The sequence below is a fragment of the Lethenteron reissneri genome, chromosome 58 (assembly GCF_015708825.2).
Source record: "Lethenteron reissneri isolate LAM-NWPU_2019-01 chromosome 58, ASM1570882v1, whole genome shotgun sequence".
Lineage (NCBI taxonomy): Eukaryota > Metazoa > Chordata > Hyperoartia > Petromyzontiformes > Petromyzontidae > Lethenteron > Lethenteron reissneri.
The window spans coordinates 10,760,543-10,787,264 of NC_083836.1; the positions used below are offsets into that span (position 1 = coordinate 10,760,543).

The 26,722-nt window shown below is 54.5% G+C and overlaps 2 protein-coding genes across 2 annotated transcripts in view; one reads left to right on the forward strand and one right to left on the reverse strand.

Moving 5' to 3' along the window:
- Nucleotides 1-23,067, reverse strand: part of LOC133357585 (insulin receptor substrate 1-like) — a 60,874-nt gene extending 37,807 nt beyond the window's left edge. Inside the window, exon 1 of the mRNA XM_061575581.1 lies at nt 17,626-23,067. Coding sequence (XP_061431565.1) covers nt 17,630-22,390 — 4,761 coding nt within the window. The 5' untranslated portion in view covers nt 22,391-23,067 and the 3' untranslated portion in view covers nt 17,626-17,629. The remainder of the gene's footprint in view (nt 1-17,625) is intronic.
- Nucleotides 1-26,722, forward strand: part of LOC133357588 (dual specificity tyrosine-phosphorylation-regulated kinase 3-like) — a 520,504-nt gene that overhangs the window by 77,427 nt on the left and 416,355 nt on the right. The window lies entirely within an intron of this gene.

Consider the following 26,722-nt stretch of genomic DNA (forward strand, 5'->3'; position numbering starts at 1 on the left):
AACAACGAGCGGAGCGCCGGGTGGCTAAAGCACAGCAAGTTGGTACAGTAGGGGGCAAAGGTGGTGCATCGGCCAGTCATCTCAGTCATCTCAGTCAGTCGACCCGTGGCACCTGGGTCTGCCCCGTGACCTCCTGCCAGCGGGCGTTCGACACTTCACGTGGCCTCAAGGTGCACATGGCCTGGCACAAGCGTCGTGGTGACGTCACCGCCATTTAGTGGCGAATGGCGGTTGTTGTTGTTATTGTATCAGTGTGTGTATATGTGTCAGTGCGTGTGTCTGTGTGCGTGTGTGTCTGTGTGTTGTGTGTGTGTGTCTGTGTGCGTGTGTGTCAGTGTATGTGTGTCTGTGTGTGTGTGTCTGTGTGTGTGCCAGTGCACACAGCACGTGCCGCGTGCCGGGAGACAGGAATCTGTAGAACGCAGCTTTACTGGAGCCACGGGCACACGCGCGCGCATTCTCACCCCCACGTGCGTGCGTGTACGCGCACTCACACGCGTGCGTGTCCTCACATGCGTGTGCACACTCACGGGGCCAGGGTGATTGATGACCCAGACCCCACTGAGTCACTCCACTCGCTCGCGGTGATCAGTGGCCTCCTTATCGCTCTTACACTGCGACTACCGTGGCTTCTGTGGACTCCACCACGCGTTGATTCCTCGACCCATGTTGAGATATCCCGCTCTGTTCCACCACATTTTCAGGACACGGCAGCACACCCACTCACTTACTTACTCACCTACTCACTCACCTACTCACCTACTCACTCACGTACTCACCCACTCACTCATCCAATCACTCTCCCACTCATCCACTCACTCACTTACCCACAAAGACAAAGACCCCCCGTACAGCCTTAACAAACTTGGGGCAAGTGCTGTTAGCGAGCACCTAAAAAGGCCAGGCACGGCACACGAGGGGGTGGGTGGCCAGCACCACGCCCGGCCGCCTTTGTCTTCCTCGTGGCGATGCTTACACACCGCACAAGGTACTCATCTGAGGCTGAGTCGACCTCGGACCGGTTCAGATAATCGTCACGCTGGTGGCCGTGAGCGGGAATCAAACTCGAGTCGCTTGGCGGGGAGGGGGGTAGCGCAAAGACACAACCCCGTACGGTTCCATACCTCTTGGAGGTCACAACAACACCCCCACACCCAGCCACCCACTCTACCCAGCCACCCACTCTACCCAGCCACCCACTCTACCCACGCCAACCCACCCCACCCCCACGCACCCACACATCCACACACCCAAACACCCATCCACACCCACCCCCACCCCACCCACACCCACCCACCCCCCACGCACCATCCCCCACACCCACCCACCCCCACCCACCTTACCCACCCACCAACCCCCACCCACACCCACCAACCTCCACCGACACCCACCCCACACCACCCGTGAGTGCCTTCAAATCGCCGCCTCTGTGCAGCCCGCGCGAGATTGACTCCGACGAAGGCAGCAGCATGCACACGGCTCCCCTTCAACGCCGACAGTGTGACAGGCAACACACACGCACACGTGCAACAACAACAACCGCCATTCGCCACTAAGTGGCGGTGACGTCACCACGACGCTTGTGCCGGGCTATGTGCACCTTGAGGCCACGTGAACTGTCGAACGCCCGCTGGCAGGAGGTCACGGGGCAGACCCAAGTGCCACGGGTCGACTGACTGAGATGACCGAGACGACTGGCTGATGCACCACCTGTGCCCTCTACTGTGCCAACTTGCTGTGCTTTAGCCACCCGACGCTCCGCTCGTTGTTGTGAGCGTCGCTCCTCCCCACTCCAAGAGCACGAAGAACAACCCCGAGGCCAGGCCTGATGGTATCATAGGCCTTTACCAGGTCAATAAAGCAGAGATGTAGGTCTTGTGGGAATTCCCAACACATCTGCTGCAGCAGACGGACAGAAAATATGGCATCTGTGCAGGACCACCCTTTCCTGAAACCGCATTGGGGCTCCGCAAGCCTCTCCTCAGCATGCCTAGCAAGGCGATGTTGAATAATCCTTGCCAGGACCTTTCCCGGCACACTGAGGAGTGAGATACCCCTGTAGTTGTTACAGTCTGTGCGGTCCCCCCTTATTAAAGAGGGGGGCCGCCAGGACATCCTTCCAATCCTGAGGAACCCGTCCAGTGGTCCAGACACGCAAACAGAGAGACACACAGACAGAGACACACAGACAGAGACACAGACAGAGAGACACACAGACAGAGACACAGACAGAGACACAAACTGAGAGACACACAGATAGAGACACACAGACAGAGACACACACAGACAGAGACAGACAGAGACACACAGAGAGACACACAGACAGAGAGACACACAGACAGAGACACACACAGACAGAGACACACAGAGACAGAGACACACACAGACAGAGAGACACAGACAGAGACACACACAGACAGACACACGGACAGGGACACACAGACAGAGACACACAGAGAGACACACAGACAGAGACACACAGACAGAGACACACACAGACAGAGACACACACAGAGACACACAGACAGACAAACAGACAGAGACACAGACAAAGACACACAGCCAGAGACACACAGACAGAGACACACATACAGAGAGACACACAGACAGAGACACACAGACAGGGAGACATACAGAGACCCACAGACAGAGAGACACACAGACAGAGACACACAGAGAGACACACAGACAGAGAGACACACAGACAGAGACACACACAGACAGAGACACACAGAGACAGAGCCACACACAGACAGAGAGACACAGACAGAGACACACACAGACAGACACACGGACAGGGACACACAGACAGAAACACACAGAGAGACACACAGACAGAGACACACAGACAGAGACACACACAGACAGAGACATACACAGAGACACACAGACAGACACACAGACAGAGACACAGACAGAGACACACAGCCAGAGACACACAGACAGAGACACACAGACAGAGAGACACACAGACAGAGACACACAGACAGGGAGACATGCAGAGACCCACAGACAGAGAGACACACAGACAGAGACACACAGACGGAGACACAAACAGACCGAGACACACAGAGACACACACAGACAGAGAGACACAGACAGAGACACACACAGACAGACACACGGACATGGACACACAGACAGAGACACACACAGACAGAGACACACAGACAGAGAGACACACAGACAGAGACACACAGACAGAGACACACACAGACAGAGACACACACAGAGACACACAGACAGACACACAGACAGAGACACAGACAGAGACACACAGCCAGAGACACACAGAGACACACACAGAGAGACACACATACAGAGACACACAGACAGGGAGACATACAGACAGAGACCCACAGACAGAGAGACACACAGACAGAGACACACAGACAGAGACATACAGACAGAGAGACACACAGACAGAGAGACACGCAGACAGAGAGACACAGACAGACAGACACAGACAGAGACACACAAACAGAGACACACAGACAGAAACACACAAACAGAGAGACACAGACAGAGACACACAGACAGAGAGACACACAGACAGAGAGACACGCAGACAGAGAGACACAGAGAGACACGCAGACAGAGACACACAGACAGAGACACACAGAGAGACAAAGACACACAGACAGAGAGACACAGACAGAGACACACAGACAGAGAGACACACAGACAGAGAGAAACGCAGACAGAGAGACACAGACAGAGAGCAACACAGACAGAGACAAACAGACAGACAGAGACACACAGACAGAGAGACAAACAGACAGACAGAGACACACACAGACAGAGACACACACAGACAGAGACACACAGAGAGACACACAGACAGAGACACACAGACAGAGACACACAGAGAGACACACAGACAGAGACACACAGACAGACAGAAACACAGACAGAGAGACACACAGACAGAGACACACAGACAGAGACACACAGACAGAGACACACACAGACAGAGAGACACACAGACAGGGGCACACAGACAGAGAGACACACAGACAGAGACACACACAGACAGAGAGACACAGACAGAGACACACACAGACAGACACACGGACAGGGACACACAGACAGAGACACACAGAGAGACACACAGACAGAGACACACAGACAGAGACACACACAGAGAAACACACAGAGACACACAGACAGACACACAGAGAGAGACACAGACAGAGACACACAGCCAGAGACACACAGACAGAGACGCACAGACAGAGAGACACACAGACAGAGACAAACAGACAGGGAGACATACAGAGACCCACAGACAGAGAAACACACAGACAGAGACACACAGACAGAGACACACAAACAGAGAGACACACAGACAGAGAGACACACAGACAGAGACACAAACAGACAAAGACACACAGAGACACACACAGACAGAGAGACACAGATAGAGACACACACAGACAGACACACGGACAGGGACACACAGACAGAGACACACAGACAGAGAGACACACAGACAGAGACACACAGACAGAGAGACACACAGACAGAGACACACAGACAGAGAGACACACAGACAGAGACACACACAGACAGAGACACACACAGAGACACACATACAGACACACAGACAGAGACACAGACAGAGACACACAGCCAGAGACACACAGAGACACACAGACAGAGAGACACACAGACAGAGACACACAAACAGGGAGACATACAGACAGAGACCCACAGACAGAGAGACACACAGACAGAGACACACAGACAGAGACACACAGACAGAGAGACAAACAGACAGACAGAGACACACAGACAGAGACACACACAGACAGAGACACACACAGACAGAGACACACAGAGAGACACGCAGACAGAGACACACAGACAGAGACACACAGAGAGACACACAGACAGAGACACACAGACAGAGACACACACAGACAGAGAGACACACAGACAGGGGCACACAGACAGAGAGACACACAGACAGAGACACACACAGACAGAGAGACACACAGACAGAGACACACACAGACAGAGAGACACAGACAGAGACACACACAGACAGACACACGGACAGGGACACACAGACAGAGACACACAGAGAGACACACAGACAGAGACACACAGAGACAGAGACACACACAGAGACACACAGACAGACACACAGACAGAGACACAGACAGAGACACACAGCCAGAGACACACAGACAGAGACACACAGACAGAGAGACACACAGACAGAGACAAACAGACAGGGAGACATACAGAGACCCACAGACAGAGAGACACACAGACAGAGACACACAGACAGAGACACACAAACAGAGAGACACACAGACAGAGAGACACACAGACAGAGACACAAACAGACAGAGACACACAGAGACACACACAGACAGAGAGACACAGATAGAGACACACACAGACAGACACACGGACAGGGACACACAGACAGAGACACACAGACAGAGACACACAGACAGAGAGACACACAGACAGAGACACACACAGCCAGAGACACACAGAGACACACAGACAGAGAGACACACAGACAGAGACACACAGACAGGGAGACATACAGACAGAGACCCACAGACAGAGAGACACACAGACAGAGACACACAGACAGAGACACACAGACAGAGAGACACACAGACAGAGATACACAGACAGAAACACACAGACAGAGAAACACAGACATAGACACACAGACAGAGAGACGCACAGACAGAGAAACACGCAGGCAGAGAGACACAGACAGACAGACACAGACACACAGACAGAGACACACAGACAGAAACACACAGACAGAGAGACACAGACAGAGACACACAGACAGAGACACACAGGCAGAGAGACACGCAGACAGAGAGACACAGACAGATAGATACACAGACAGAGACAAACAGACAGACAGAGACACACAGACAGAGAGACACAGACAGAGACACACAGACAAAAAGACACACAGACAGAGAGACACGCAGACAGAGAGACACAGACAGAGAACTACACAGACAGAGACAAACAGACAGACAGAGACACACAGACAGAGAGACAAACAGACAAACAGAGACACACAGACAGAGACACACACAGACAGAGACACACACAGACAGAGACACACAGAGAGACACACAAACAGAGACACACAGACAGAGACAAACACAGAGACACACAGACAGAGACACACAGACAGACAGAAACACAGACAGAGAGACACACAGACAGAGACACACAGACAGAGACACACAGACAGAGACACACACAGACAGAGAGACACACAGACAGGGGCACACAGACAGAGAGACACACAGACAGAGACACACAGAGACAGAGACACACACAGACAGAGACACACACAGACAGAGACACACAGACAAAGAGACACACAGACAGAGAGACACAGACAGAGAGACACACAGACAGAGGGACACAAAGACAGAGACACACAGACAGAGACACACAAAGACAGAGAGACACACACAGACAGAGACACACAGACAGAGACACACAGCCAGACACACACAAACAGAGACACACAGACAGAGACACACAGACAGAGAGACACAGACAGAGACACAGACAGAGACAAACACAGACAGAGACACAGACAAAGAGACACACAGACAGAGAGACACACAGACAGAGACACAGACAGAGACACACAGACAGAGAGACAAACAGACAGACAGAGACACACAGACAGAGACACACACAGACAAAGACACACACAGACAGAGACACACAGAGAGACACGCAGACAGAGACACACAGACAGAGACACACAGACAGAGACACACAGACAGAGACACACAGACAGAGACACACACAGACAGAGAGACACACAGACAGGGGCACACAGACAGAGAGACACACAGACAGAGACACACACAGACAGAGAGACACAGACAGAGACACACACAGACAGACACACGGACAGGGACACACAGACAGAGACACACAGAGAGACACACAGACAGAGACACACAGACAGAGACACACACAGACAGAGACACACACAGAGACACACAGACAGACACACAGACAGAGACACAGACAGAGACACACAGCCAGAGACACACAGACAGAGACACACAGACAGAGAGACACACAGACAGAGACAAACAGACAGGGAGACATACAGAGACCCACAGACAGAGAGACACACAGACAGAGACACACAGACAGAGACACACAAACAGAGAGACACACAGACAGAGAGACACACAGACAGAGACACAAACAGACAGAGACACACAGAGACACACACAGACAGAGAGACACACATAGAGACACACACAGACAGACACACGGACAGGGACACACAGACAGAGACACACAGACAGAGAGACACACAGACAGAGACACACAGACAGAGAGACACACAGACAGAGACACACAGACAGAGAGACACACAGACAGAGACACACACAGACAGAGACACACACTGAGACACACATACAGACACACAGACAGAGACACAGACAGAGACACACAGCCAGAGACACACAGAGACACACAGACAGAGAGACAAACAGACAGAGACACACAGACAGGGAGACATACAGACAGAGACCCACAGACAGAGAGACACACAGACAGAGACACACAGACAGAGACACACAGACAGAGAGACACACAGACAGAGATACACAGACAGAAACACACAGACAGAGAAACACAGACAGAGACACACAGACAGAGAGACGCACAGACAGAGAAACACGCAGGCAGAGAGACACAGACAGACAGACACAGACACACAGACAGAGATACACAGACAGAAACACACAGACAGAGAGACACAGACAGAGACACACAGACAGAGACACACAGACAGAGAGACACAGACAGAGACACACAGACAAAGAGACAAACAGACAGAGAGACACGCAGACAGAGAGACACAGACAGAGAACTACACAGACAGAGACAAACAGACAGACAGAGACACACAGACAGAGAGACAAACAGACAAACAGAGACACACAGACAGAGACACACACAGACAGAGACACACACAGACAGAGACACACAGAGAGACACACAAACAGAGACACACAGACAGAGACAAACACAGAGACACACAGACAGAGACACACAGACAGACAGAAACACAGACAGAGAGACACACAGACAGAGACACACAGACAGAGACACACAGACAGAGACACACAGACAGAGAGACACACAGACAGGGGCACACAGACAGAGAGACACACAGACAGAGACACACAGAGACAGAGACACACACAGACAGAGACACACACAGACAGAGACACACAGACAAAGAGACACACAGACAGAGAGACACAGACAGAGAGACACACAGACAGAGGGACACAAAGACAGAGACACACAAAGACAGAGAGACACACACAGACAGAGACACACAGACAGAGACACACAGCCAGACACACACAGAGACACACAGACAGAGACACACAGACAGAGAGACACAGACAGAGACACAGACAGAGACAAACACAGACAGAGACACAGACAAAGAGACACACAGACAGAGAGACACACAGACAGAGACACAGACAGAGACACACAGACAGAGAGACACACAGACAGAGATACACAGACAGAGACACAGACATAGAGACACAGACAGAGAGACACACAGACAGAGACACACAGACAGAGAGACACAGACAGAGAGATACACAGACAGAGACAAACAGACAGACAGAAACACACAGACAGAGAGAAATAGAAAGAGACACACAGACAGATATATACACAGACAAAGAGACACGCAGACAGAGAGACACAGACAGAGATATACACAGACAAACACAAACAGAGAGACAGAGACACACAGACAGAGACACACAGACAGAGACACGCAGACAGAAAGACACAGACAGAGAGACACACAGACAGAGACACACAGACAGAGGCACACAGACAGAGAGACACACAGACAGAGACACACAGAGACAGAGACACACACAGACAGAGACACACACAGACAGAGACACACAGACAAAGAGACACACAGACAGAGAGACACAGACAGAGAGACACACAGACAGAGGGACACAAAGACAGAGACACACAGACAGAGACACACAAAGACAGAGAGACACACACAGACAGAGACACACAGACAGAGACACACAGCCAGACACACACAAACAGAGACACACAGACAGAGACACACAGACAGAGAGACACAGACAGAGACACAGACAGAGACAAACACAGACAGAGACACAGACAAAGAGACACACAGACAGAGAGACACACAGACAGAGACACAGAGACACACAGACAGAGAGACACACAGACAGAGATACACAGACAGAGACACAGACATAGAGACACAGACAGAGAGACACACAGACAGAGACACACAGACAGAGAGACACAGACAGAGAGATACACAGACAGAGACAAACAGACAGACAGAAACACACAGACAGAGAGACATAGACAGAGACACACAGACAGAGACACGCAGACAGAGAGACACAGATAGAGAGATACACAGACAGAGACAAACAGACAGACAGAAACACACAGACAGAGAGACATAGACAGAGACACACAGACAGAGATATACACAGACAAAGAGACACGCAGACAGAGAGACACAGACAGAGATATACACAGACAGACACAAACAGAGAGACAGAGACACACAGACAGAGACACACAGACAGAGACACGCAGACAGAAAGACACAGACAGAGAGACACACAGACAGAGACACACAGACAGAGGCACACAGACAGAGAGACACACAGACAGAGACACACAGAGACAGAGACACACACAGACAGAGACACACACAGACAGAGACACACAGACAAAGAGACACACAGACAAAGAGACACACAGACAGAGAGACACACAGACAGAGACACAGAGACACACAGACAGAGAGACACACAGACAGAGATACACAGACAGAGACACAGACATAGAGACACAGACAGAGAGACACACAGACAGAGACACACAGACAGAGAGACACAGACAGAGAGATACACAGACAGAGACAAACAGACAGACAGAAACACACAGACAGAGAGACATAGACAGAGACACACAGACAGAGATATACACAGACAAAGAGACATGCAGACAGAGAGACACAGACAGAGATATACACAGACAGACACAAACAGAGAGACAGAGACACACAGACAGAGACACACAGACAGAGACACGCAGACAGAGAGACACAGACAGAGAGACACACAGACAGAGACACACAGACAGAGAGACACAGACAGAGAGATACACAGACAGAGACAAACAGACAGACAGAAACACACAGACAGAGAGACATAGACAGAGACACACAGACAGAGATATACACAGACAAAGAGACACGCAGACAGAGAGACACAGACAGAGATATACACAGACAGACACAAACAGAGAGACAGAGACACACAGACAGAGACACACAGACAGAGAGACACAGACAGAGACACACAGACAGAGACACACAGACAGAGACACGCAGACAGAGAGATACAGATAGAGAGATACACATACAGAGACAAACAGACAGACAGAGACACACAGACAGAGACAAACAGACAGACAGATACACACAGACAGAGACACACAGACAGAGACACACAGACAGAGAGACACACAAACAGAGACACACACAGACAGAGACACACAGAAAGAGACACACACAGACAGAGACACACAGAGTGACACACAGACAGAGACACACAGACAGACAGAGACACAGACAGAGACACACACAGACAGAGAGACACACAGAGAGACACACAGACAGAGACACACAGCCAGAAAGAGACACAGACAGAGACACACGCAGACAGAGAGACACACAGATAGGGGCACACAGTCAGAGAGAGACACAGACCGAGACACACAGAGACAGAGAGACACACAGACAGAGACACACAGACAGAGAGACACACAGACAGAGAGACACGCAGACAGAGAGACACAGACAAATAGATACACAGACAGAGACAAACAGACAGACAGAGACACACAGACAGAGAGACACAGACAGAGACACACAGACAGAGAGACACGCAGACAGAGAGACACAGACAGAGAGATACAGAGACAAACAGACAGACAGAGACACACAGGCAGAGACACACAGACAGAGACACACAGAGAGACACACAGACAGAGAGACACACAGACAGAGACAAACAGACAGACAGAGACACACAGACAGAGAGACACAGACAGAGACACACAGACAGAGAGACACGCAGACAGAGAGACACAGACAGAGAGATACAGAGACAAACAGACAGACAGAGACACACAGACAGAGAGACAAACAGACAGACAGAGACACACAGGCAGAGACACACAGACAGAGACACACAGAGAGACACACAGACAGAGACACACAGAGAGACACACAGACAGAGACACACAGACAGACAGACAGAGACACATAGACACAGAGAGACACACAGACAGAGACACACAGACAGAGAGACACAGACAGAGAGACACACAGACAGACACAAACAGAGAGACAGAGACACACAGACAGAGACACACACAGACAGAGACACACACAGACAGAGACACACAAACAAAGAGACACACAGACAGAGAGAGACAGACAGAGACACACAGACAGAGAAACACAGACAGAGACACACAGACAGACACACAGACAGAGAGACACACAGACAGAGACACACAGACAGAGAGACACACAGACAGAGACACGCAGACAGAGAGAAACAGACAGAGAGACACACAGACAGAGACACACATACAGAGAGACACAGACAGAGAGATACACAGACAGAGACAAACAGACAGACAGAAACACACAGACAGAGACACACAGACAGAGATACACAGACAGAGATACACACAGACAGAGAGACACGCAGACAGAGAGACACAGACAGAGATATACACAGACAGACACAAACAGAGACACAGAGACACACAGACAGAGACACGCAGACAGAGAGACACAGACAGAGAGACACACAGACAGAGACACACAGACAGAGAGACACAAACAGAGAGATACACAGACAGAGACAAACAGACAGACAGAGACACACAGACAGAGAAACAAACAGACAGACAGATATACACAGACAGACACACAGACAGAGACACACAGAAAGAGAGACACAGAGACAGAGACACACAGACAGAGACACACACAGACAGAGACACACAGAGAGACACACAGACAGAGACACACAGACAGACAGAGACACAGACAGAGACACACGCAGACAGAGAGACACAGACAGATAGATACACAGACAGAGAGACACACAGACAGAGACACACACAGACAGAAACACACAGACAGAGAGCCACAGACAGAGACACACAGACAGAGAGAAACACAGACAGAGAGACACAGACAGAGAGATCCACAGATACAGACAAACAGAGAGACAGAGACACACAAACAGAGACACACAGACAGAGACACACAGACAGAGAGACACAGACAGAAACACACAGACAGACACACAGACAGAGAGACACGCAGACAGAGAGACACAAACAGAGCGATACACAGACAAAAACAAACAGGCAGACAGAGACACACAGACAGAGACACACAGACAGAGACACACACAGACAGAGACACACAGAGAGACACACAGACAGAGACACACAGACAGAGACACACAGAGAGACACACAGACAGAGACACACAGACAGAGACACGCAGACAGAGAGACACAGATAGAGAGATACACAGACAGAGACAAACAGACAGACAGAGACACACAGACAGAGAGACAAACAGACAGACAGATACACACAGACAGAGACACACAGACAGAGACACACAGAGAGACACACAAACAGAGACACACAGACAGACAGAAACACAGACAGAGAGACACACAGACAGAGACACACAGACAGAGACACACAGACAGAGACACACACAGACAGAGAGACACACAGACAGGGGCACACAGACAGAGAGACACACAGACAGAGACACACAGAGACAGAGACACACACAGACATAGACACACAGACAAAGAGACACACAGACAGAGAGACACAGACAGAGACACACACAGACAGAGACACACAGAGACAGAGAGACACACCACACACAGACAGAGACACACAGACAGAGACACACAGCCAGACACACACAAACAGAGACACACAGACAGAGACAATCAGACAGAGAGACACAGACAGAGACACAGACAGAGACACAGACAGACAGAGACACAGACAAAGAGACAAACAGACAGAGAGACACACAGACAGAGACACAGGCAGAGACACACAGACACAGAGAGACACACAGACAGAGACACACAGACAGAGAGACACAGACAGAGAGACACACAGACAGACACAAACAGAGAGACAGAGACACACAGACAGAGACACACAGACAGAGACACACAGACAGAGAGACACACAGACAGAGAGACACGCAGACAGAGAGACACAGACAGAGAGATACACAGACAGACACAAACAGAGAGACAGAGACACACAGACAGAGACACACAGACAGAGAGACACAGACAGAGACACACAGACAGAGAGACACACAGACAGAGAGACACACAGACAGAGACACACAGACAGAGAGACACACAGAGACACACAGACAGAGACACACACAGACAGAGACACACACAGACAGAGACACACACAGAGACACACAGACAGACACACAGACAAAGAGACACAGACAGAGACACATAGACAGAGAAACACACAGACAGAGACACGCAGACAGAGAGACACAGACAGAGAGACACACAGATAAAGCCACACAGACAGAGAGACACAGACAGAGAGATACACAGACAGAGACAAACAGACAGACAGAAACACACAGACAGAGAGACACAGACAGAGACACACAGCCAGACACACACAAACAGAGACACACAGACAGAAACAAACAGACAGAGAGACACAGACAGAGACACACACAGACAGAGACACAGACAAAGAGACAAACAGACAGAGAGACACACAGACAGAGACACAGGCAGAGACACACAGACACAGAGACACACACAGACAGAGAGACACACAGACAGAGATACACAGACAGAGATACAGACAGAGAGACACAGACAGAGAGACACACAGACAGAGACACACAGACAGAGAGACACAGACAGAGAGACACACAGACAGACACAAACAGAGAGACAGAGACACACAGACAGAGACACACAAACAGAGAGACACAGACAGAGACACACAGACAGAGAGACACACAGACAGAGAGACACACAGACAGAGACACACAGATAGAGACACACAGACAGAGAGACACACAGAGACACACAGACAGAGACACACACAGACAAAGACACACACAGAGACACACAGACAGACACACAGAAAAAGAGACACAGACAGAGACACACAGACAGAGAAACACACAGACAGAGACACGCAGACAGAGAGACACAGACAGAGAGACACACAGATAAAGCCACACAGACAGAGAGACACAGACAGAGAGATACACAGACAGAGACAAACAGACAGACAGAAACACACAGACAGAGAGACACAGACAGAGACACACAGACAGAGATACACACAGACAGAGAGACACGCTGACAGAGAGACACAGACAGAGATATACACAGACAGACACAAACAGAGAGACAGAGACACACAGACAGAGAGACACACAGACAGAGAGACACAGACGGAGACACAGACAGAAACACACATACAGAGAGACACAGACACAGACACACAGACAGAGAGACACACAGACAGAGAGACACGCAGACAGAGAGACACAGACAGAGAGATACACAGATAGAGACAAACAGAGCGACAGAGACACACAGACAGAGACACACAGACAGAGACACACGGACATAGACACACAGAGACAGAGACACACACAGACATAGACACCCACAGACAGAGACACACAGACAAAGAGACACACAGACAGAGACACACAGACAGACATACAGACAGAGAGACAGACAGAGACACACAGAGACACACAGACAGAGAGACACACAGACAGAGACACACAGACAGAATGATACCCACGACGTGACATCGCGTGCGAGCCGGAGCGCGGCCCGGGACTCCCCGCGTCTCCCTTGCGGCTCGTCTGCTCACGGACGTTGGACGTCACGTGTGTGTTCTCCAGCTCACTCAAAGACAGACAGACAAAGATCTCCCGTGTAGCCTTTAACAGAATGTTGAAGGCTACACAGAAGTGGGGTGACCAGCACCACGCCCGGCCACCTTTGTGTCCCCATCGCACCCACACACATAAAGCATTAATCCCCCGTAAAGCCTTGACAGATGGGTGGGGCGAGCGCTGTTAGCCAGCACTTATGAAGGTCGGCACGGCGCACGAGGAGGTGGCCCGACCGCCTTTGTCTCCAGAGTGGCACCAGGTACTCATTTGCGGCTTAGCAGACTTCGAGGAGGCCCAGGACCGGTTCATATAAACGTCACTGGGGTTGGCCGTGAGCGGGATTTGAACTCGGCGAACACACACACACACCACACACACTCACCCCACACACACTACACACAACACACCACACACACACCACACACACTACACACACCACACACACCACACACACTACACACACCACACACACCACACTCACACCACACCACACACACTACACACACCACACTCACACCACACACTCACACCACACACACTACACACAACACACCACACACACCACACACACTACACACACCACACTCACACCACACACACACACCGCACACGTAAATGTGCCTGAGTCTGAGGCCCAGCCCAGGGTCTTCTCGCTGCGAGGCGGCACGGAGCGTCACCCCCCCCCCCCCCCCCCCATTGCTGCCCTCGCGATTCAGATTCATAACGAGCACAAGTTTACTTCATTCTCAGAAAGAGATTATGCATTATCTCTGTCTCTGAATCATTCACTCTCAGAAAGAGATCATGCATTATCTCTGTCTCTGAATCATTCACTCTCAGAAAGAGATTATGCATTATCTCTGTCTCTGAATCATTCACTCTCAGAAAGAGATTATGCATTATCTCTGTCTCTGAATCATTCACTCTCAGAAAGAGAGCGTGAATTATCTCTGTCTCTGAATCATTCACTCTCAGAAAGAGATCATGCATTATCTCTGTCTCTGAATCATTCACTATCAGAAAGAGATCATGCATTATCTCTGTCTCTGAATCATTCACTCTCAGAAAGAGAGCGTGAATTATCTCTGTCTCTGAATCATTCGCTATCAGAAAGAGAAAATGAATTATCTCTCTCTGAATCATTCACTCTCAGATGTAGAAAGATTGAAGTTTCTCTCCGAATCATTCGCTATCAGAAAGAGAAAATGAATTGTCTCTCTCTGAATCATTCGCTTTCAGAAAGGGAGTGAATGATTCAGTGAGCAATCATTATTCAGAGAGAGATTGATTCAGAGAGGGAATGATTCAGAGAATGATTCAGAGATTTATAATTATTTAGAGAGAGAATGATTCAGAGCTAGAGAAGTATTCAGAGACAGAGAATGATGCAGAGATAGATAATTATTCAGAGAGAGAATGATTCAGAGATAGAATGATTCAGAGATAGATAATTATTCAGAGACAGAGAATGATTCAGAGATAGATAATTATTCAGAGACAGAGAATGATTCAGAGATAGATAATTATTCAGAGAGAGAATGATTCAGAGAGAGAATGATTCAGAAATAAAGAATGATTCAGAGAGGGAGAACGGTTCTGAGAGAGAATGCTTCAGTGGGAGATAAGTATTCAGAGAGAGCGAGAGAATGATTCAGAGAGAGAGAATGGTTCAGAGAGAGCGAGAGAGAGAGAGCGAGAGAATGATTCAAAGAGAGAGAATGGTTCAGAGAGAGAGAGAGCGAGAGAATGATTCAAAGAGAGAGAATGGTTCAGAGAGAGAGAGAGCGAGAGAATGATTCAAAGAGAGAGAATGGTTCAGAGAGAGAGAGAGCGAGAGAATGATTCAAAGAGAGAGAATGGTTCAGAGAGAGAGAGAGCGAGAGAATGATTCAAAGAGAGAGAATGGTTCAGAGAGAGAGAGAGAGCGAGAGAATGATTCAGAGAGAGAGAATGGTTCAGAGAGAGCGAGAGAATGATTTCGCGGCATGGGAAACCACAGCTGAGCTGGAAGGCCGCCATAAGCGGCGCGCGACCAACAAATGCCCAAGCTTTGTGGTCCTGTACGTACTGGGGCTGTCTGCCAGAATTCCTCGACCACCTAGTCGACGACACACGTGGGAGGGAGGAGTGTCCGGAGAAAACCCCACTCGTGCCAAGGGGTGGGGCTAACACTCTATTATTGGACAGCGTATCTCGGTACGTGTCCGTGTGAGTCTCCAGGTGAGTTTCTGGGTGAGTGTCCGTGTCAGTCACGGGGTGAGTCTGTGAGCGAGTCTAAAGGTGAGACTCTGAGTGAGCCCCTTGAGTGAGCCACGGGGTGTGCCTCGTGGTGAGTCTCGTGGTGAGTCTCGGGGTGAACTATGGGCGAGTCTCGTCAGGGTGAGTACTTGGGTGAATCTCGTTCAGGTGAGTCTCGTGAGGATGAGGTGTCCTGTCGGAGTGAGTCTCGGGGTGAGTCTCAGGGTGATTGTCAAGGTGAGTCTCGGGGTGAGCGAGTCGCGACTCACCGCGTCACCCCGCGCTCTCGGAGCGGGAGAAGTCGATGGTGGCGTAACCGTTTGAGTCGACGCTGCTCACGCTGCCCCTGCTGCCCGCCGAGCCCTCCTCGCCCCGCAGGTCCAGCGCGATGTAGTTCAGCCCGCTCTCCAGCTGCTGCTGCTGATGCTGCTGCTGATGATGCTGCTGATGCAAAGAGTGAGACCCGGCGGCTTCTCGCACCGGACCCGCGCCGTGGTGTCCTCCGGCCGCGCCGGGCCGTTGCGGGGTCGCGGCGGCCGATGAGGCCACCGCCACCCGGGCCACGCCACCGCGTGGCCGCTCCTCCTCGTCCGTCGTGGCCGCGGTCCCGGGCCGCGTCGCGCCGTGCTGCGCGGCTGCTGGTGGCACCACGCTGAACGCGCTCTGCCGGCGCGGCGCCGCTGGTGGAGGAGGAGGGGGAGGAGGTGGCGGTGGTGCGGCGGTGGCCCCGGTCGTGGCCGGGATGACCACCGCGCCAGACCCGGCCGCGTACGGCTGGAAGGCCAAGCCGATCCTTGGCGGCACGCAGGGTTTCAGTGCCGCATATCCGGGCCTCACTCCTGCGTGCGACTGATGCTGCTGCTGAGGGTGCTGATGATGATGCTCCTGTTGGTGATATTGTTGATGTTGTTGCTGCTGTGGGAGAGGGAGTGGCTTATGCTGCTGCTCCTGCAGCAGCTGATAGTGGTGGATGTGGTTGTGGTTCCCGTGGTGGTGATGCTGGAGGTTGTAGCTGCCGTGAGGAGCCCTGTATGAGGCGGTGGGGGCCGAGTACCCCCCAGTCGCGTCTCTCCTCCTCCTCCCCGCCGCCTCCTCCTCCTCCGCGCTCGCCTCCCCGCGGCGCGACATCTCCGTGTAGTCCCCCCCCACGGGGGCGCCGCGCCCAGCCGAGGCGGCGTCCCACGGACCCGGGTGGGCTGCGGGACGGGGGCCCGCCGGGACGGACGCGGGTGGCCCCCCGGCACGCGCCGCCGCCGCCACACTCACGTATTCGTTCGCGCTCCTCCTCCGACGATCGCCGCGTGTCTGGGCGGCCGCGGCCGAGGCGGCGGCGGCGGCGCCTCCCGACGACAGCGCCAGGTACGGGGGGCCGCGGTGCGCTGCGCGGCAACCGTCCGGGGCCTTGCCCTGCTGCGGCCCTGCCGCGTGCTGCGGGGGGCGCCAAGCGGACGACGATGAGACGGGCTGGGAGGCCGCCTTCGCCGCCGCGGCGCAGTCGATGTGCACGTACTCCCCGGGGCTCCTGGGCTCGGGGGGAGCTCCCTGCCACCGGCCCTGTGCGTCCCTCGTGGTGACCCCCTCCGCCGCCGCTCCCCCGACCCGCCTCGGGGCCCCGCTCACGCGTGCGCCTCCTTGCCTCCCGGGGTCACTGCTCGAGGCGTCCTCGCGGGGCCGGGAGAGCGCGGCGGGCCTGCTCGTGGGGGTCGGAGCGGCGTCCCTCGCCTCCCGGATGACCTCCCCGAGTGGCCGAGTAGCCGCCGCCCTCTCCGCCAGCCTGCTACTCTGCTGCCCCACGGGCCGGAAGGACCGGGGCAACGAGTAGAAGCTGCTGCTGCTGCCAGCAGCACCGTCACCACCACCAGCACCACCCGCGCCTTCCCCATCCCGCATGGGGCTGAAGTAGCAGCCCTCTGGCACAGCCGCTGTGTCCGCCACGATGGCCGGGTTGGCGGGTGACGTGGCCATGTTCATGTAGTCGCCTGCTCCCGGCGGGCCTGCCCGCGCCTCCACGCTTCTCTCACACGCCGCCTTCGCGCCGACGCCGACGCCGACGCCGCTACCAACGACGCCGCCGCCACTACCGCTGGCCACGCTGGGCCTGGGCCACGTCTTGATGGACCCGGCCGCTTGGCCCTCGCCCGCGCCCGGTGACATCACCATGTAGCCGCTAGCAGCGTCCTGGGGCTGCGCGTCGCAGAGGCCGTCTTGGCCGCGCTGCCACGGCTGCTTCTGCTGCTGTTGGTGATGGTGGTGATGGTACCGCTGCCGCTGCTGATGTTGTATCAGCGATCCTCTTGCCGCTGCCGAGGTGGTGGTGGCGGCGGCTGCGGTTATGTCACCATCTCGGGCACCCGTGGCCCCCATGGGCACGTAGTCTGCATCGCCGCCGCTCCTGCACCTTCCCGCGACGGAGGCGGTGACGCCGGGCAGCATGGGCATGTAGCCGTCATCCCCGCTATGCACCAGCCTGGACTGCACGTCTCCTCCTCCGGCCGCATCGTCGTCCTCCTCATCGTCGCCACCGCCCCCGTCGTCATCGTCATAATCATCGTCGTGGTCGCCATGGTGCGGGTCGCGAGTGTGCGGGCAACAAGGAGGCGCAGCGGCCTCACGGCCCGGCGCGTGCTGCTGCTGCTGATGATGATGCTGCTGGAGGTGCTGCTGATGATGCTGCTGCTGCTGGAGGTGCTGCTGATGATGCTGATGGTGGTGTTGGTAAGACAGCGCTCCCATGACCGCATACTCTTCCTGCGAGGCTGTCTTCTCCTGCTCCCGCTGCTGGAGACAGGGCCCGAGCGCGGCCGGTGGCATCGCGGGCCCCGCGGACGCCGACGCGCACGAGTATGTTCGCTTACGCACGACCCCCTTCTCCGCCGAGGCCAGGGCCGCCGCAACCGCGGCCGCCGCCGACGATTGCGACGAAGACGAGGCTGGGGGGAAACCGGGGGAGGTGGACGAGGCGGTGGACGAGGTGGTGGCTGCGTCCGGGGCGTCCTGCCCGCGGGGCGCGGCCCTGTAGACGCGAGCGCGGCCCATCTGCATGTAGGCGTAGGGGCCTCCCCTCGCCGCCGCCGCCGCGGCCGCCGCGGCCGCCTCCTCCTCCTCCTCGCGGATGGCGCACGGGGTCGGGCTGGGCGAGTCGGGGGTCGCGGACCCCCGCGGCTCGCAGGGGCTGGAGCCGTACTCGTCCGAGGACACGAAGCCCCCGTCGCTCAGGGAGCCGAGCGACATGGAGGCGCTCGAGGGGCGAGAGCCGCGGGCCAGCGCCGCGGCCCCGCAGCTTCCCGCGCCGACTGCCGCGTGTCCGGCCGCGCCGCCGACGCCGCCGCCGCCGGCCCCGCCGCCCCCCGTGCTGCCCAGGCTGCCCACGCAGCAGGGGGCGTCCACGGAGCCGCGGCCGCTGCTGGAGGAGACGCTCACGGGGCTCGTGATGAGAGACGATGCCGAGAAGAGCAGCAGGGACGAGGGGGAGCAGCCACCCGCGGGGGGGGATCGCGCGATGGGCGCCGACACGGAGCGCCCAGGCAGCAGCGTGGCCGCCGCGTGGTGCAGCTGCTGCTGCTGCTGGTGGTGGTGGAGATGTCCTTGCTGCTGCTGCATGCGAGACTGATGCCGCTGGTACGATGCGATTACCTGCCCATGCTGCTGCTGCTGGTGGTGCTGGTGGTGCTGCTGCTGCCGGCGCCCCGCGCACACCAGCTGAGAGGACTGCAGCCGGCCCTCGGCGTCCTCCCCCTGCAGGAGGAGGAGGCGCGCCGAGATGGCGTCCGCAGACTCGGAGCGCGGCGCGCCCGGAGCTCCGTCCCCCTCGCTGCTCGCGCGGTTCCGCAGCTGCGAGGCGCAGAAGCCGCTCCCCTGCGGGGTGACGCCGCCGCCGCCGCCGCCGCTCACGGGGGACGCTCCGGCCACGCTCTCGGCCCGCGAGCGCCGGTTGAGGCCCGTCTGGCTCGGCGGGGGTTGGTAGCGCTGCTGGCGCCGGTGGGGGCCTCCTCCGGCAGCGCCGGCCGCGCCGCCCGCGCCGCCGCTCGTCTGGCTCTTGCTCCGAGGTCGGAACTCCTCGCTCATGGCACGCATCGCCTCCAGGATGGTCTCGTGCATGTTCTGCGCCACCACGCAGTCCTCCACCTGCATCCAGAACTCCCCGGGCCCCGTGACGGCCGAGCGGCCCACCTCGATGAAGAAGAAGCTCTCCGAGTGGCCGCACCGTCGGATGTTCATGAGCTGCAGGTTCACGGCCGCCGCGTCCGCGTTGAGCTTCACGAAGCTGATGGTTCGCGTGCCCAGGCAGAGGCGGAACACGCCCGTCAGGTTCCTCGTCTGCCCCAGCCCCTTGGGCTTGAGGTTCACCTGCCACACCTCCTTGAACACGGGGGTGGCCGGCATCGTTCCGTAGCTGCCGCCCGCGCACCCCGCGGGCCCGGCGTCTTCGCCGCTGTCGCCGCCGCCGCCGCCTCCTCCGCCCGCATCGCTGGCCGCGCCGAAAATCCCTCCTCCTGCTCCTCCTCCACCGGCCGCCGCGCCGCATCCTCCTCCTCCTCCTCCCCCCGCCGCTGCTGCTCCGTGCGGCGCCCTGCAGCATTCGTCGTGCAGCTCGGTGAGCGCCGCGTACCACTCGGCCTGCTGCTCCTCGCTGTCGGCGGCCATGGCCAGGCACTCGTCCTTGGCGTAGAGCGTGAGCAGGTGCTTGTGCTTGGCGTCGGCGCGGCGGATGATGCCGAGGCAGGCGGCGAGGCTGACCGAGCGCCGCGGGGGCGCCGCGCCGCCGCGGAACTTCTTCTCGCTGTCGTAGTACTCGAGCCGGGCCGGGCCGCCCGCGTCGCTGGCTCCGCGCAGCACGAAGAAGCGGCGGTGCGAGCTCTTGTGCTTGCGCAGATAGCCGCATTTGCGCACGTCCTCATGACCGCCACTGCACTCCCTGCTACCACTGCTGCCTGTCGCCTGCTGCTGCTGCTGCGGAGGCTGCTGCTGCTGCTGCTGCTGCGGCTGCTGCTGCTGCTGCTGCTCCATGCCTGCCCGGCCGAGCGCCGCATGCATGCGGAGCCGCTCACGCCCGCTGCGCGGTCATGGTCGCCCGAGTCTCGGTGCGGTTGTTTTTTTTTACGCTGTCGATGCCGCCGCCGCTGCTGTTGTTGTTGATGGTGGGATCGCGGTTGTCAGCGTCTGCACAGGCGTCGTCATCATCATCAGCGTCATCCCGGTCTTCATCGTCGTCGTTATCATCATCATAGGCATCATCATCATCATCAACCTTGGGGATCACATGGGCGTGCGCGGTGCGCGCGCACGCGCGCGCCGGCCGCCGGGTCCTGTCGATACCCACAGACTCACCAGCACGCTCAGCAGCAGGCTCGCCGACACACACTGAGCCACGTCGATCTATTTCATTAAAAACATACAACGACTCAATAAATAAAGAATATACACAATCCGCAACGAGCCCTCGAGCCCCGGCTCCGGCACGCAGTATTTATGCGCAATCCCTGCGCTGCTTCTTCTTCTGCTGCCGCCGCTGCTGCTGCTGCCGTCGTCGTTGTTGTTAACGGGAAGAATAAACGTGCCCCCGCCGAATCCTCACGCCGCTCCTCGGGGGAGGCGGCGGTGGGGGGCGGCTCGGGGCTGGGATGAGACGTGCGGAGAGGCGCCCGCACCGAGAGGGAGACGACGACGCCGCCGCCGCTGCTGCTGAACGCGGCGAGCAGCAGCAGCACCCCCACCCCCAGATCTGTGATGTTGGGTGGGGGTCGTGGGGGTATGATTGGGGGTGGGGGGGCAGAGGGGTGGGGGGATAGGAATGGGGGAGGGGTGGGGGTGGAGGAGGTCTGCATGCAATGTGGGTGGCTGCGCGCGTGTGTGTGCGTGGCAGTGTGTGTGTTTGACAGTGTGTGATGGTGTCTGTGTGTGTGTACATCTTTGCAGGGTGAGTGTTGTTGGTGCCACATAGCTCGCGTAGTGGTATCAGTGTGTAAACGTGTATGTGTGTTTACATGTGTGCATGTGTATGCATGTGTATGTGTCCGTGTGTACACGTGTTAGTATGCGCGTCTGTATTATATACATGTGTACGTGTATGTATACGTTTCTGTATACGTGCACGTATATGGGTATGTGTGTGCAAGCGTGTCATGCATGTGCATGTGTACACGTATGTTGCACGCGCATGTCTGTACACATGGGGAGCGGTCGTGCAACGGTTAGCGCGCTGGGCTACGAATCCGGTGACCCGAGTCCGATCCCAGCTCATGGCCAACAACAGTGACGATTATCTGAGCCGGTCCTGGGCCTCAAATGAGGGAGACAAAGGCGGCCGGGCGTGGTGTTGGCCACCAACCCTCTCGTGTGCCGTGCCGACCTACATAGATGCTCGCTAACAGCACTTGCCACAAAAGTCTGCGTAGGCTATACGGAGGATCTTTGTGTGTGTGTGTGTGAGAGCGTGTGCCGGCCACCTCATTGCGTAAGAGAGCTCGCCTCTAACGTGCACGCGATTGCTTGCGTCACGCGTGCGTGAGTGCGTGCGTGGGCACGCACTCACTCGCGTCTGGGAGACGTGGGAGGGCGGCAGACGAGAGAAGCGACCATTCCGTGCAGGGAAAGGGGGAGGGAGGAATGGAAGGAAAGAGATGGGGAGAGGGAGAACGAGGGAGAGAGAGGGAGAGATTGAAGGGGAGATGGAGGGAGGGAGAGATGAAGAGGAAGGAAAGAGATTGGGAGAGGGAGAGAAAAGGAGGGTAACATGAGCAGGAATGTCCAGTCCATCTCATCATCATCACCGCGAGCATCATCATCGTGAGCATCATCATCATCATCATCGTGAGCATCATCATCGTGAGCATCATCATCATCGTGAGCATCATCATCATCATCGTGAGCATCATCATCGTGAGCATCATCATCATCATCGTGAGCATCATCATCGTGAGCATCATCATCATCATCACCGCGAGCAGCATCATCACCGCGAGCATCATCATCATCATCACCGCGAGCAGCATCATCACCGCGAGCATCATCATCATCATCATCACCGCGAGCATCATCATCACCGCGAGCATCATCATCATCATCATCACCGCGAGCATCATCATCATCGTGAGCATCATCATCATCATCATCACCGCGAGCAGCATCATCACCGCGAGCATCATCATCATCATCACCGCGAGCATCATCAGCATCACCGCGAGCATCATCAGCATCATCGTGAGCATCATCGTGGGCAACATCATCAGCAGCATCATCAGCATCACCGCGAGCATCATCATCACCGCGAGCATCATCATCATCGTGATCATCATCATCGTGAGCATCATCAGCATCACCGTGAGCATCATCGTGGGCAACATCATCAGCAGCATCATCAGCATCACCGCGAGCATCATCAGCAGCATCACCGTGAGCATAATCAGCAGCATCAGCAGCAGCATCATCAGCATCGTGAGCATCATCAGCAGCATCGTGAGCATCATCAGCATAATCGTGGGCAACATCATCATCAGCTGCATCTATCGTGGGCAACATCATCATCAGCTGCATCTATCGTGGGCAACATCATCATCAGCTGCATCTATCGTGGGCAACATCATCATCAGCTGCATCTATCGTGGGCAACATCATCATCAGCTGCATCTATCGTGGGCAACATCATCATCAGCTGCATCTATCGTGGGCAACATCATCATCAGCTGCATCTATCGTGGGCAACATCATCATCAGCTGCATCTATCGTGGGCAACATCATCATCAGCTGCATCTATCGTGGGCAACATCATCATCAGCTGCATCTATCGTGGGCAACATCATCATCAGCTGCATCTATCGTGGGCAACATCATCATCAGCTGCATCTATCGTGGGCAACATCATCATCAGCTGCATCTATCGTGGGCGCCTTCCGTGTAACCGCACGCATGTGGAGGAGGCGATCTGCGCTCGCGACTCGGCGGCCCTGGGTTCAACCACGCGGCTGATCGTTGTTGCCGATTGTTGTGGCAGATTGTTGTTGCTGATTGATGTTGTTGTGGTTATGTAATTCCGACGTCGAATGCACGGACGGCTCTTGCCCCACGCGTGACTCCGCGCTGCTGCACGCGGAGCGCGCGGGCACATCCAGTGCCGTGTCTACCCACTGCTGGGTGATTGTGTGTGGGGGGGGGGGGTAGCTCGGAGTCTGCGCGTGCTGTGGCTATACGTGATTCTATAGTGCGTCTTCAGCCTGCTCAATCCACTGCTGGATGAAGGCCTCGCTAAGCCGCCTCTGTCCCTGTGCTGCAAACAGCGTGGGCATCGCGCCCCCTCGTGGCGAACGCGCCGCGCGATCACCATTGAGACGATATCAATCACGATGTAACGATTATCGCGATATCACTGGTAAGACGATGCTACACGAATCACGTGATATGGGTATGATCGGGAATATGAACCTTAGGGGCCGTCCATAAATGACGTCACGCGGTTTTGGCCGATTTTTGACCCCCCCCTCCCCCCCTCGTCACACGGCGTCACAAACCCCCCTCACACGGGGTGAGACCCCCCCCCCCCCGTTACACGGCGTCAGAAAAAGTCAGACCCCCCCCCTCTCAAATATGACGTCACAAAGCTCTGCCCCCCCCCCCAACCATATTTCCATTTTTTTGTTATAAAATATGCTTCAAATGACTTTAAACTATTGTCATTGTAGTGCGTATTTAATGTGGCGCTGCACTCTGATATTGTAGGAGAAAGCATTTATTAAAAAGGAGCCGTTGGAAAGCTGAAATTTAGCATAAAATTCACTTGAAAATATTCAACGTCTAACTAAAACTGCAGATGTTCAGAATATTATATTGAAATTCTCATATAATTATAAAATATTAAAAATAATTATAGCTATAAAAAAATTACTTGAAACTTTGTAGTAGAACGAAGCAAAATGGAGAGTACAATTATGACAATCATATTCATTAATAACAATCATTCGAAAATGTTACACAATGTGTGCTTCTCCATTCTCCCATGGAGAAGAAAAATACTCCTTCATTAATAATAAAATAGTTCATGATGAAAATTAATCAAAATTAGTGTCGTTATAACAATTATATTGTTTACATTTATTTAAAGTTGCGCATTTTGATGTGACGTCACATTTCTCAAACCCCCCCTCCCCCCCTCGTCACACATCGTCACAAAGTCTGACCCCCCTCCCCCCCCCTAGGTGTGCGACGTCATTTTATGTCTGTTGAAGGCGAACGGCGCGGCAATCAGTTCCTCTAGATTAGCTCCACACGATGCGCTAATCAAAGTTTAAAAGTTTTGCAACAGAACGTCCGCGCCAGGCGGGTCGCGGCGCTGATGTGCGCGGTGGGACGGAGTCGCCAAAAATAAATTAATT